General features: G+C 37.2%; 2 protein-coding genes across 4 annotated transcripts; both read left to right on the forward strand.

Annotated features, from left to right (window-relative positions):
- On the forward strand, positions 1,022 to 7,704 carry LOC109836897 (probable galacturonosyltransferase 7). Of its 3 annotated transcripts, XM_020404939.1 has the most exons (10): positions 1,022 to 1,074; positions 1,221 to 1,252; positions 1,744 to 1,800; positions 1,891 to 1,944; positions 2,645 to 2,777; positions 2,883 to 2,938; positions 4,064 to 4,356; positions 4,935 to 5,292; positions 5,374 to 5,913; positions 6,900 to 7,704. In XM_020404939.1, exons 3-10 carry the CDS (start codon positions 1,771 to 1,773, stop codon positions 7,179 to 7,181), a joined length of 1,746 nt encoding a protein of 581 aa, XP_020260528.1. In that variant the 5' UTR covers positions 1,022 to 1,074; positions 1,221 to 1,252; positions 1,744 to 1,770; the 3' UTR covers positions 7,182 to 7,704. The 3 variants fall into 3 exon arrangements, with proteins under 3 accessions (XP_020260528.1, XP_020260529.1, XP_020260530.1); XM_020404940.1 differs by lacking the exon at positions 1,891 to 1,944; XM_020404941.1 differs by lacking the exons at positions 1,744 to 1,800; positions 1,891 to 1,944.
- Positions 10,957 to 14,072, forward strand: LOC109838325 (L-ascorbate oxidase homolog). Its single transcript, XM_020406776.1, has 4 exons — positions 10,957 to 11,308; positions 11,656 to 11,794; positions 12,284 to 12,759; positions 13,583 to 14,072. The coding sequence occupies exons 1-4, from the start codon at positions 11,070 to 11,072 to the stop codon at positions 13,878 to 13,880; spliced, it is 1,152 nt and encodes a 383-aa protein (XP_020262365.1). The 5' UTR covers positions 10,957 to 11,069; the 3' UTR covers positions 13,881 to 14,072.

A 14,360-nucleotide genomic window follows, 5' to 3' on the forward strand; every position in this document is an offset into this window, starting at 1 on the left:
TAGCACGAAAGGGTATGCATTTTCTATCTAGGCCCTTAGAGCATCTCCAAGGGATCCCTTGGATGTCCCTTAATCTAGGGGGAACTTTAAGGGAGGGGTTGGTTCTTCTCCAATGGTTCCCCCTTAAAAGTCCCCTACCCCTTAATTAATTATATTTAGTTTTTTAATTTTATAGATTAGGATTTAATTAAATATGTGGTTTATTTATGAATAAATAAATAAATAAATATTAATAACTAAAAATAATTAATTAATTAATTTAAATTAAGAAATTACCTTATATAATCATTAAATTAATTATTCATATTAAAATTTAACAAATAATTAATTTAGAATAAAATATTAATCAAATTAAATTAACTATACATTAACTTAATTATATTATTTTAAATTAACTATACATTAACTAAATTTAATTAACTATAAATTAATTCTAAAAACATATATATTAATATAAAATTATAAGGGGAAGGTTAAGGGACTTTAACCTTCCCCTTAATTTGGTGAGGAAGTTAAGGGACATGGGGTGAAGGGGTTTTTTTTCCGGTCCCTTGGACCACATCTCCCTTAAATCCCCCTTAATTTAGCTAAGGGGCCGGATTTTTCCGGCCCCTTGGAGATGCTCTTATCTTTTTGAGCATTTCCAAGTCTTTCACAGTATGAATTACCCACTTTAATGCTGACAACATATGGGTACTTGGCGGCCCCCTCTAAAAAATAAATTAATTTAATTAATCTAATTAATCATTTAATTAACCCAATCCCAATCAATCTATTTCACCCCTAATTTCAAAACCCCAATCATAAAAAGATTCACTCTTTCATTTTCTCTCTCCTCACTTCTTCACTCTCTCTCGCTCTCGCCTCTTCGACCGCAAATTTCTTTAACATTTTCGTTTTTTACTCGTACGATGCGAATCAGAGAGAAGATCTCATCAAGATCTTGAGGTTTTGCAGTTCTCGGATCGATGAAGAGTCACAGCGCCGCTTCCGGTCATCCTCCGACAGCGAAGCGCCTCTCTCTCATCGGCACGGGATCGGTGCTCCTTGGACTCCACAATCGGTTCCCTAATGGTTAGTTCTTGGTTCGAAACCCTAACCCTAGGGTTTGTTTGGATCTGGTGAGATCGAGCGGAGATCTGGTTAGAGGGAGTTGGGATCTTGTTTTCATTATTTTTGAAACCACTGATTTGTTTTCATTTTTGGATTTTGTTGTGCAGGATATAACGCAGAGGAGAGTTCGCCGTCTCTGGTGAGGGATTTTTCTATTTCGTTTTTTAAATATTTTTTGGGGTTAATTGCACTTTAATACCTTGAAGTTTAGTCAAGTTTTCACCTGGAAGTATAAATTTTCCCAGAAAACATTTCGTGTTCATTCTTGCTTTCAGTTTAGGGCATTCACATCGAATTTTATTGTGAAAATTGTTAAGCAGGGGTTGTTTTTGTTACAATTCAATGCCAAATTTTAGTGCTTTTAGTTGACTGAAGAAGGAAGAGAGGGACATGGATGGAATTTTGGGGATGCAGAGGTCCAAATGTGAGGCCTTTTAAACAAATGTCTAAACAGTGGGATAACTGAGGTTATTAAAGATAAAATTTATGAAACTTTATGGTATTATTTGGGCAAATTTGAACTTCCAAGATATCAAATTTAAGTGTTGATGCTGTAGAGTAATTAAGTGCAATTGGCCCTTTTCTTTTTGGGATATGTTGGCTGATTTTGTTGGGTTATCTGATGGTTAGGCGAATAGCTTTGCAAATGATAACAAGATGGAGGAAGGTGATGAGAATCAGAAGGAGGTTCGGTTTCTTTTTTTCTTGGTGATAATTTTGATTTTTTACTGTGGATCTAAACTTAGTGTTTCAATGTGCGGTTTTATTGGGTGGCAGGAGGATAAGAGAATTAATGAACTTGTAGACAAATTTAAGCCGACTTTGCCACAGGTTCATTCCTTCTCTTTGCACACTTTTTAACTAGTCAATGTTGTAGCTTGTTAGACTAATTGGATGTTTGTTTTAATCTTTGAAGAACTTATTAAAAATTTTGCGCATTAGTAGTATCCTAGTTATTTTAGGTGTTTGCTTGGCTGTGAATATATGCGAGATAAATTCTGTTTAAGAGCAGTGATTTTAGTATGTTTTACTTTTTTCTTGTCTACACTAGTGTCTGAACTATATTTGTTCGCATGGTAATTAGTCCTTATTCACTATGACCAATGTTCTTCTGCCGAACATTTCCTTAAGCAATCAGCCTACCAACCACTGAAATTCTTCATCTTGCCACCCGTCCACCAGCACACAAAAATCTGAAACCCGAAAGGAAACATAATTATCTGTAACTCTTTACATATAGGAATTTGTTGAACAAGGAAATGCACATATTTTAAGTTAAAACCAAGATGATATGCTATCCAAAGCAGTTGCATTCATGGCCTTTTTGAAAATATTACCCTTTTATACCATGAAATGGCGTGAATCTGTTTTATTTACCTAAAGTTGAAAATGAGCATACTGAAAATTCTCTAAATGCTCCCATTGTTTGGACTGTTGGTTAATAGATCAATTTGGATATCTTAGTTGATATTTTGACACTTGGGTTTTGTGTGCAATGAATTAGTGGGTCAAATTTCTATGGTTTGTACAGGAAGTTATCAGTACGGGCAAAGGTGAGGTTGCTTTCCACAAGGATAATAAGAATCCTACAGATAGTAAAGGAGAATTTATTTCACAACCTAAACATACCTCCCACACCAAACAAGGGGAAGTTAACTCTAAAGGTATGCCAGATGTGCCTTTATTCTTTTGTTCTTGAATCTCTTTTGCTTGTTAAAATCGTGTTGGTCTATGTCTAAATTGTTCATTGAGTCCTTAATTACTTGCAGGTCCACCTAGATCACACAGTGTTTCTTCAGAGGCTACTTCAGTTCCAAATCCTAAAGTAAGACTAGTTAGATGGACCATATGCCTATCTTTAATTTTGTGCTTAAATTTTGTTTGTTTGATTTTACATTATGCTCTTCTAATTGTGCTGGTAACAGCAATCAACTTGTTGGCAAGAGCTATTTAGACGTGACTGGAATTCTCACTAGGGACATTACGTTCTCTCTCATCACCTGCCTTTCTCCCTATCCTTAGAATCCTTGTTCCTCTTCTATGCCTTCTTCAAAAATGTAGAAAATCTAACTGGAGCATAATAACTGTTGTAAGCTTTTTGATCCCTAATCCACCTTTCCACCCTGCCACTCACTCATCAAACAGACCTGAATATCCATTTAAGATTACCTTCATAGCGTATCTGAGCTCCAAGTATTTGGAGAATGCTTTTGTTGTTGTAGTAGTAGACATTCAGCAACTCATGTAATTATGTATAGAAAGTTGCATTGTCTTCAATCTCCAGCAAAGCTTGTTATAGCTCTAGATTTGACAGGCTAGCTTAAGTTCAAGTTTGAGCTTGAGTTGATACGTGAAGAAAACTAGCATGAGTGCCTCATGATTAGCGTTGATGAGCTGTCCATGAATGAATTGCTCAGATTTGCAGTGTTAGACAACTCCCATCCTGTCCCCTTAGGGAGATTTTTTCTCCAAGTATTCAGTACCATTCCTCTATCAATTTGTTACTAGCCCTATGAGTTCCTTCCTTTTTGTACTCGGACAGAAGTTATCAAATGCTTTAGACTTGCCCAAATAAGTGCTTTGCGATCATTTTTATTACCAATTTGTGTACTTTGCAAAAATCTTCTATATTTTGGCAACCTTTTAAAACTTTGATCTTGTCAATTGAACTCTCTGATTCTAACCTTCATGTTGCACTGCTAGATCTTGGTTTCACATTCATCTAAATTCTTCTCCACTTCTTAATATAAATGCGTAATTTCATGAATGAATTTTGCATTTAACTCTCTTCCAGTATTACTTTACTAGTGCGTGCTGTTCGACTATTGTTTAGTCCACATCTACAAGATAAACTGTTCATCCTCTTTCTAAAACACACTGCTGTTATTAGTATATGGCATCAATTATATTAACCTTTACATTGAACGGCTTCTTTATTTGCTTTTGTCAGGATGGTAGAAAAGCTGGAAAGAACACCCCCAAAGGTTCAAATGGTGATGCAACTCAAAAATCTTGTCTTCTCGAATTTGGGAGCTACTGCCTTTGGTCCAAAGAACATAAAGAAGTGATGAAAGATTCAGTTGTAAAGAGACTGAAAGATCAAGTTTTTGTGGCAAGAGCTTACTATCCAACTATTGCGAAGCTTAAAGGACAGGAGAAGCTGTCACGAGAAATGAAGCAGAACATTCAGGACCACGAGCGCATGCTTAGTGAAGCCATTTCAGATCCTGACCTTCCATCATTGTAAGTGGTGATTTCATCATGTTGCTGGCCTTTCCATACATACCTGCGCCTTTTGTTTACGTTGATGCATAATGCTTGAGAACGAAGTCTTTGTATTTCTGGGCAGATTTAACAAGCACAACACGTGCACCCTAGTATGATTATTCACTGTTCGACAGATGTAATAAGCACATTACTTGGACCATAGCATCAGTACTTTTCATTATTATGTACTTCCATATTGTCATACTTTCTTAGGGTGTATCTTTCGAAGTTGTGCAGAGTTTTCTTCTAATCACCGTTAACCTTTATCAGGAGCTGTGCACTCTGCCAAACTGTTTGTATCAGGAGAAATCCATGCTTCATGCGTTAAGGGTGAATGGGCATATTAATATCTATCAATCCTGAAGAGATATTGATTTGCAATGTTAACTCATAAATGTATTAACCAATAGTTAATTTTCAGATTTCTGTGCTTTCCAGATTTCCATTATGAGCATATTGAATTTTTAAGTTATCTTTTTATCACACTGTCTTTCTTTTAATTAACGATGAATTCAGTGGTTAAAGTTTTTTGGTTTAAATGTATTCCTTATCAGTGTTCAAAAGAAGATAGAGAGGATGGACCGGACTATAGCAAAAGCCAAGACATGTCCTGTAGATTGTAACAATGTTGACAAGAAACTTAGGCAGATACTTGATCTTACTGAGGATGAAGCTCATTTCCATATGAAGCAAAGTGCATTCTTGCATCATCTCGGTGTCCAGACAATGCCCAAAAGTCACCACTGCTTGTCGATGAGATTAACAGTAGAATATTTCAGAGCACCACCAGCAGATATAGAGCAGGCACATGCTCACAAGCTTGATAACCCAAGTTACCGGCAGTACATAATTTTTTCTCGCAATGTACTTGCAGCATCTGTTACTATCAATTCCACTGTTATGTGCTCTAAGGTACAGTGCCATACTCTACTTGCTGTATATCTAATGACTCGTGTCTGTTTGGATCATTGACTTAAGTTCTTGGTATAACAGAAAACAGGAAATATGGTTTTCAATGTGCTGACTGATGAAGAGAATTTTTATACTATGAAGCTCTGGTTTAGTAGGCAATCTTACAAAGCGGCAGTTGTTCATGTCATGAATATGAAAGACTTTAAGCTTAACTCCTATAGTTCGGGTCTACCACAACTTTCATCTTCTGAGGAATTCCGTATTTCAATACTTACCAATGATGAATCATCTCCTGCCCAGATGAGAACAGAATTTACGTCGGTGTTTGGCCATTCACATTTTCTTATTCCTGAGATATTCAAGAATCTGAAGAAGGTGGTAGTATTGGATGATGATGTGGTAGTCCAGAGGGATTTGTCCTCATTATGGGATATTGACTTGCATGGGAAAGTCAATGGTGCTGTGAAGTTTTGCAAGGTGAAGCTAGGACAGCTGAAATCTTATATGGGAAACCATCAATATAGGGATTCCTGTTCCTGGATGTCTGGGTTAAATGTAATTGATTTGGAGAAGTGGCGCGAGCTTAAAATTACTGGAAAACACCAGCAAGCCCTTCCCAAGGTAAGTAGTATTCTCTCTTTCCTTTTCTATGCTTGCTGCAGGCTTTATGCAAGGGTTTCATAACACAGACTGTAGAGTGATATGCTTGGCTGTTTTCTTATCTTACTCCTTTTTTTATAGAAATTAGAAAATAAAAGAAAACAAGAAGCTTGGACATGCTACATGCTAGCCTTTGAAATCTTTTATTTGCTTTTGCAGATTAACTAGATTCAGTATGGTAGTATACATTGCTTTGTTCCATGTGGCAATTCCTTGCTGTTAACCTTTGTGCTTTTAATCCTAACTGCCTTTGTACAAGTTTCAGCAGATGGCTAGATCTAGCTGTATTTCTAGTGTCTTTTCCTGTTTTGGCTGAACAATAGTTCTCGAAGTCTCATTCAAGTACTTATTTTATCAGAAAAATTACATCTAATGCAATAAGGAAAGGACTGATGTATCATACTAGTAAAACCATTGTTTTAAATATATTACCCGATATATCCTTTTACAAGGCTTAACGTAGCCGGCATGGTCTCTAAATACCCTTTACCACTTTTGTGCCTATTTTGGGCGATATATTCCCTGTATGGCCCATATATCAGCTGATATGTTGGCCAATATATGCTTTTATATGGCTTGTCACCAAGACATCATGATTCTCCCATTAGGCCTAAAAAATCAAATGAAATGTTGCAATGTTGATTTATACTTTTGTTTGTTTTACAAGGTTGATTAGTGATCCTAAACATATATTATTTACATTTAGTATTCTTAGATTTCATTAAGTATGTTGATATTACATTTTAGTGCATTATACTATGCGAAATTTCCTCTATATCCGCAATCTGATATGAATTTTGGCCATCTGATATTTCCCTTATATCTGATATTTAAAACCTAACCTTGAATAAAACAGATTATCTGAAATTTGTTCTATTCCGTAAACCAAAGAACAGTAAACTATCATCTTAGTCCAGAAATTCTAATCTTCTCTTTGGTTTTTGCAGTTCCATAATGGAAGTGAGGCCTCCTGGAGAGCCGCAGCATTACCAACTAGCTTACTTGCTTTCCAGAATCAGATATTCCCTCTAGATGATTCTTGGGTTCTCTCGGGACTAGGCTACGATTATAGAATCGATGCAGATGCCATAAAGAATGCTGGCATCCTGCACTACAATGGCAACATGAAACCTTGGCTTGACCTCGGGATACCAAAATATAGGAAATACTGGAAGAAATTCCTCACACACGGAGACCAGTTTATGGATCAATGCAACATAAACCACTAGTTTAACTAGCTGTAGCCATTCTTGTGTTCTCGAAGTTTGATATGAAGAGAGGGATGAAAGCCTCTTGGCTCGATAGTACGACACACTTACTGTTTGGATCAAAGAGAAAAGGGCAGCAGTGAACATCAAATATTCTTTGGTGGTTCAATATCTCTTACATAACAAGAAGAGTGCATATATGGAGTACTTACTCGAAGCATTGCATCAGTTCTGTACATTGGTGTTGCGGGTTAATTTGGACATTATTTGATTGCACCATTCATTTGTGATATATGATTTGGATGATTAATTTGGCTGGCATCTCGAATTGGATTGGTGCCATCCAGTGTCTTGGAAGGATGTAGATTTAATTCCCCCCCTCTATTTTTTAGCCCTTATTGTTTTGATTTCTAGCACAATAAGGGTATACACTCAATATTCTTAATTGTCAAATTCTTTGTTCTCTCTGCAGCAATGTGAAATGTAATTTCAGATTATGCAAAATTGGTTTCTTTATTGGATTGTACTCTGTTTGTTAGAGCTATTAAGTTTGTGGCTATAATGTTTTCTGTATCGGGTAATTGTTCATATTTCGCGAAATCAGGTGTAACTGTACACAAGAAAGTAACTTGACATCTGAGTATTTGTCTTTTGGGATTTAGATATTATTTCGAGCACTTGTTCAAAATAAAGTTTTCTGTAGTTTTGTGTCCTCATTTATTTATTCTTCTGCCTCCTTTCAAGTACCTGTGAAATCGTTTGGATACACTGCTTTCCATTTGGCGATTGTACCCTTGTATGAGCGCTCAAGCTTTTTATGATCTGAATTTTAATAACACTGGACGAGCAGAGAAATATCTTCTGATCTATGATTATTATTATTATTATTATTATCATTATCATTATACTCTGTCCTATAGTGTATAATGGTTATGGATAAAAGTAATTTCCGTTTGAATGAGGTATCAACCTTACATCTAATTGGCTTAGAAAATTATGGTAGCTGATGTTTCAGTAGGCATAGATGCGAATGCCACAGTTTCCTTATGCCTATAAATTAAATTTGGATGTGAAACATAGTTTGATTTTACTGCCCTTTTTCTGTGAGGACGCTCTTTGATAGCATGAAGGTTATAAGGCAACTGTCACTTGTACGTAATTAAACTTGTTGTTGTTACATGAACTACAGTTGAAACTCTAGTTGCAACTATAGGGTTCTTTCTTGTTGGTTTGAGTTACAAGTGTAAGCTACATCTAGATCTGATATAAGTCGTAGCAATATTGAAAATAACGATAACACATACTTAACACCCTACCTCTTATAAAGGGTTAAAGAAAAAACACAAAAGGGAAAGGAAAAAAAAAAACTGTAATGCATGACGTAGGTTGTTTAATTTATTAACTGTATACATATATTTTATAAGTACAAACTATTCATAATGAGTTTAATAGGTAGAAATATGGAAATTTTCGAACATAACATTATAATTAGAAACAAAATATTTTCTTACTATTTAATTTATAAAAATATAAAAGATGTTCATAATAATTTTAAGAATTATGAACAAAATATCATAATACGAAAATATTTTACTAAAATTTCCTTAATTTAATACAAGTTAGATTTGGTAGGAAGTATCACAATGGAATATTCAATTATGTAATCATAAATTCATACCTCCTTCATAATTATATTCGTTTTAATAGTCACATCCATAATTTCACAATTAAATAATAATGTCACCAACATGAGAGCTTAACAAACAATTCAAAAATAATTAGTTAACTACTTCAAGAGTTGGGAAAGGATATACTCTCAGGTCTCTAGAACTTATATTGAGATAACGTAAGTTATATTGAAATAATGTGTGTTATATTAAAATAATACTTTTTATATTGAAATAACACATATTATGTTAAAATAACATCAAGTTATGATGTTGAGTTATTTCATAAAGTTAGGTAACATTTAAGGTACCTTAGGTTACACAACTCAACGTAACGGGTTATGAAATGGATTTTATGCAACATAACGAGTTAGGTAATGGGTTTTTAACCGAAAGCGTATTGTTACAATGTAGCGATAATGAAACAAATAATTCCAACTGAGCAAAAATAATCTAGTTGCATGTAAGTGTTGGAATAGTAATAATAATTTGCCCTTGAACATCCAATACAAATTATGTAATAATATTGTAATGTTAATAAATTTAATTGTTGCACATATAATTTGTGTGTTATTTATATAATTGTTATATATCCTTAGAAGTTATTTTGTTAGATCATGCACTGTGATGGTCACTTGCTTGGAGATATGATCAAACTTAGAAACTTTCTTAAATTTGTGCTTAACCTATAACTAGTAGAGGATAACTTTGTTATAACATGTTATTATGCATGACACTGATATATGAGATGTGGTGGTGGGTCTCAACCACCGAGAATGGGGATTCTCCGGGTGTATGTCATAAGCATACATTATGATGTGTGTAGCACTAGACCGTATTTGAATTCTCTAGGACGAGTCACCTAAGAAATGGAGAATTTAAATTGTTACATGGTCCTTTTGACTTGATGATATTGTTATTTTCGATTTAATAATTTAGTATGCTTTGATGTGATGGTTAAACTTGTTTAGCAAGCGCTACACAACCTGAAACATTGGGTTGCTAAATTTCGTTTAGAAAAATGATAGATGTTTAAATAGGATCCAGTATGCTCATTATGATGAGTTAATTTATTATGCAATCCCATGAAGCTATTAAATTCCTACCGGAAGGTGGTTTTAAAAATATTTTTTAAATTTACTTTCTTATAAAAATAAAATATTTTGATGTTTCAAAATGATTTTTATTCATGTTCATGATGAGAATTGCAATTTAGGCAAATATGTGAGTTGTCTTTCTTAAAAGAGTTGCCTATAAAATAAATAATGCTGGAGGGGGCTGAATGTAAGATATTATTTATTAATAATTAATCCCATATTATGGAAGAGCTTTTATGAACAGTTGGTCGGATAGGGATTTAATTGTTAAATTAAAATTATTAATTTGATTAATAATTGGTTCTCGATATGGGACCCAATTGGTCTCACTAATGTCATTAAAAGAGGTATACATGCAATGCAATTCTATTTCTATCCTTAATTGTTATGGATAAAGTTTTTGAACAAATTAAATTCTATTTCTACCTTTAATTGTTATGGATAAAGTTTTTGAACAAATTCTATTTCTATTCTTAATTGTTATAGATAAAGTTTTGAACAAATCTATTTCTATCCTTAATTGTTATGGATAGAGTTCTAAATAATTATGAATTGTTTAAAGTTAAAATCTCTATGACTAGTTTGGTCCTATAAATAGAGTTCATATGTAGTCTTATGATGAGACATAAAATCTTACGAAGATAATATGAAGAAATAGAAATTTGAGAGCCTATCTCTCAGTATTGCTCCTCTTCGATGACGGGTGGATTTCAATTGGAGGTGTTTCAGTTATAATTCTAGATTTTAATTAATTTTAATTAATAGTCATGATATATGCTTGACATCTGCGACCTCTCTAATCTCCTTCATCCGCTAACTACGTACATTGGTGAGGCACCAAACGTATAGAAATTGAGTTGAGAGGAAGAAGAGGTCAAAGCCAACAGCTTCGTCCAAACATGTGTCTTCAATTTTCAACGGAAGCCCCCTGAGTCCCCGCGCAATCCTTGGACATAAACTTAAGGAGAGCCATCCCCTCGTAGTGAAAACTCCTCTTGTTAACACAACGAACTCTCCCTCCTCAAAATTACAAACTCCTCTCCATCCTCTTTACTCTTCATCTCCCATTAGCATTCGTAACACTTCAGGTTTATGTTACCTCAGCGTTAGAGAGGTTTCAAGAGGTAGAAGAAAGAAATAGAAAGATGAGACTGGTCGTCGTCTCCGTTGTCCTCCTCTCCCTCCTCGGCCTCTCGCTCGCTGAAGACCCCTACCTCTTTTTCGACTGGAATGTCACCTACGGCACGATCAGCCCCCTCGGGGGCCCCGAGAGGGGGATTTTGATCAACGGCCAGTTCCCGGGTCCGGAGATCAACTGTACTAGCAACAACAACATCGTCGTCAACATCTTCAATTTCCTCGACGAGCCCTTACTCTTCACCTGGTATGCTAGCTAGTAGCTCGTTTTCGCATTATTATTCTTGTTCCTCCACATTAGAAGTTTAACATTAAACGTGTTCGACCTCAGCTAAGCTACTATGCATAGTATATGTCAATCGTATATAAATATCCGCTTCGCTGGAGACCATAACGAGATGACTAGCAACTTGTTTGCTCGAACAGCATCGAACCGTATATGGAAAAAAGAAAAAAAAAATCGATTTTATGAAAATTCTGAAACGCTGACTTTGACAGTATCTGCACATGCATCGATCGTTAAAATTTTCGAGTCTCGCTTCTAAAGATTTGAGTTCTAGAGGGAATTACGTCGAACGATGCATGTTTATGTAGGAACGGTATCCAACAAAGGAAGAACTCATGGATGGACGGAATGCCGGGAACAAACTGCCCGATTCTCCCGGGCACAAACTACACTTTCCACTTCCAAGTGAAAGACCAGATCGGCAGCTACTTTCCTATTTCGCCCTCCGTCCCTCAATAGAAGCCGCGGCGGCTACGCAGCCTCAAAATCCACAGCCGCCTCCTCGTCCCCGTCCCTTCGACCTCCCCGCGACGACTTCTCCGTCCTCATCGCGACGACGTACTCCAAGAACGCACAGGCGTCCCTCGGCGCGCATCCTCGACAGCGCCGCAGCCTCGGCCCGCCCCTCCGTCGTCCTCTCAACGGGAAATCCAGGGCACGGACGTTCACGATGGAGGCCGTCCCAAAACCTACCGTTACCGCATCGCAACGTCCGGACGAGGCTCCACGCTCAACTTCCCGGCTCAAAACCACGACATAGCGTCGTGCGAGAATCGACGGGTCCCAACAACCGTACAGAACACGTACGGCTCGCCGACGTGCACCCGGCGGCAATGCTACTCCGTCCTGGTCACGCCGCAGAGCCGTCGCGGACTACTACATGCGTCGACACGACGGTTCTTGAAACGCGTGACGACCGGACGGCCGTCGTCACAGTATCGAGGCGTCGCACGGATCCCCCCCCCCCAAGAGGCGATCCCGACGCGAGCCGCGACCGGCTGGGCGTGGTCGTTCAACCAATGGCGGTCGTTCCGTTGGAACCTGACGGCGAGCGCCGCTCGGCCTAACCCGCAAGGGTCGTACCATTACGGGTCGATCAACATAACGAGGACGATCGTGCTGGACAGCTCGACGGGGATGGTCGACGGGAAGCGGAAGTATGCGCTCAACGGGGTTTCGCACGTCGACGCCGAAGTGCCGTTGAAGTTGGCGGAGTACTACAACGCCAGTGAGAGGGTGTTTCAGTACGATTTGATCGGGGATTTGCCGCCACAGAAGGAGAGTCGGGTTATTAAGGTGGCGCCAAATGTGGTTAGGATCGAGTTCAGGACTTTTGTGGAGATCATTTTGCAGAATTCGGAGAGGTCACTTCAGTCCTATCATTTAGACGGATACTCCTTTTTCCCTGTTGGGTAAGTTGCACATTTCTTTTTGCAGATAGACTCAGTGAGTGAAATCTTTAAAAACTTTTTTGCTTTGAGGGAAATGATAAAATTGTTTTGGGAAAATTTACAAAATAGGCCGTTTTGCTAATTATTTAGCAAAATAGACCTCTTTTTTGGCCAACAGGCCAAAAAGATGTCTGTTTTGCAAAACAGCTCAGAAAACATACGGGACTAGCAGTCCCGTATGTTTTAATCACAGATTAGTGAACTCAGAAAATTTCACAAAACATTGAGATGAACTCAGAAAACATACGAGACTACTAGTCTTGTATGTTTTCTGAGTCTTGTTTTTCAAAATCGACCTTTTTTTTTTACAAAAGAGGTCTATTTTGCTAATTATTTAGCAAAACGGTCTATTTTGCTAAATAATTAGCAAAAACAGACTATTTCTATTTTGCTAATTATTTAGCAAAACGGTCTATTTTGCTAAATAATTAGCAAAAACAGACTATTTTGCAAATTTTCCCATTATTTAGCAAAACGGTCTATTTTGCTAAATAATTAGCAAAAACAGACTATTTTGCAAATTTTCCCAATTGTTTCCTGACAAACAGACCCTCTGAGGGTAAAAGAGCCTCAGGGGATCCATCCGTCAAATAGACCTCAACTTCTTCCGTGAAACTTTCAAAATCACAGGATTCCCTCCTAAATTTGGGAAAGGTTTCAGAAATCCTATTTAAATTTCGAAAAATTCTGCAAACTGAAACACCTCATATATTTCATCGGTGGGTGATTGTGATCCGTTCTAAATTCTAACACCTACCATATCTCATGGGCATCGTATGTGCAGAATGGGACCGGGCAAGTGGAAGCCAGAAAGCAGGCAAGGATACAATCTCCTCGACGCTGTCAGCAGGCACACCATCCAAGTGTACCCAAAATCCTGGACGGCGATCATGCTGACCTTCGACAACGCCGGAATGTGGAACCTGAGATCCAACATCCTGGAGAGATCCGTGCAGGGACAGCAGCTCTACATCAGCGTAGTGTCTCCGGAGAGATCCCTGAGGGACGAGTACAGCATGCGCAACGAGACTTTGCTCTGTGGATTCATCAAGGATTTGCCGATTCCTCCTCCATACACCTAAATGGTTCAGCATAGCACGTCGCAGTGATAAGAAATCGATTCTGGATGAATTGTTCTCGTTTCATTTTTTTTTCCTGCTCTTATTCTTTTTTTTTCTTTCTTTTGATAAATGTATCAGTGTAATCTGAGAAATTTAAGCTTCCATTAGGGCTGATGAATAAATAGATCGGGATCCGCCTATTTTCGTTACAAATCGTGTGATGTGAATAAGAACTTGTTGGGGATTTAAAATAATCAAATCAAATCCGTACCCTTCCGGATCTTGTGTTTGAGAGTTGAGCAAGATGTTGGGGATTTAAAATAATCAAATCAAATCCGTACCCTTCCGGATCTTGTGTTTGAGAGTTGAGCAAGAAAGAAATTCACCACAAATCAAAGATAAAAACTTGTAGGAAAGTAAACAAGAAAGAACACACCAGATTTAACGATGTTCGGCAACGTGCCTACGTTCTCGGGAGTCACACCACACAATTCTTTGATT

The sequence above is a fragment of the Asparagus officinalis genome, chromosome 4 (genome assembly GCF_001876935.1).
Source record: "Asparagus officinalis chromosome 4, Aspof.V1, whole genome shotgun sequence".
Taxonomy (NCBI): domain Eukaryota; kingdom Viridiplantae; phylum Streptophyta; class Magnoliopsida; order Asparagales; family Asparagaceae; genus Asparagus; species Asparagus officinalis.

Coding starts and splice junctions, on each gene's coding strand:
- LOC109836897 (XM_020404939.1), top strand. CDS start 1,771: ATGGAGGAAGGTGATGAGAATCAGAAGGAG. Junction 2,778..2,882: donor AGGGGAAGTTAACTCTAAAG/GTATGCCAGATG, acceptor AATTACTTGCAG/GTCCACCTAGATCACACAGT. Junction 5,914..6,899: donor ACCAGCAAGCCCTTCCCAAG/GTAAGTAGTATT, acceptor TGGTTTTTGCAG/TTCCATAATGGAAGTGAGGC.
- LOC109838325 (XM_020406776.1), top strand. CDS start 11,070: ATGAGACTGGTCGTCGTCTCCGTTGTCCTCCTCTCCCTCCTCGGCCTC. Junction 11,795..12,283: donor ACTTTCCTATTTCGCCCTCC/GTCCCTCAATAG, acceptor CCGTCGTCACAG/TATCGAGGCGTCGCACGGAT. Junction 12,760..13,582: donor TACTCCTTTTTCCCTGTTGG/GTAAGTTGCACA, acceptor TCGTATGTGCAG/AATGGGACCGGGCAAGTGGA.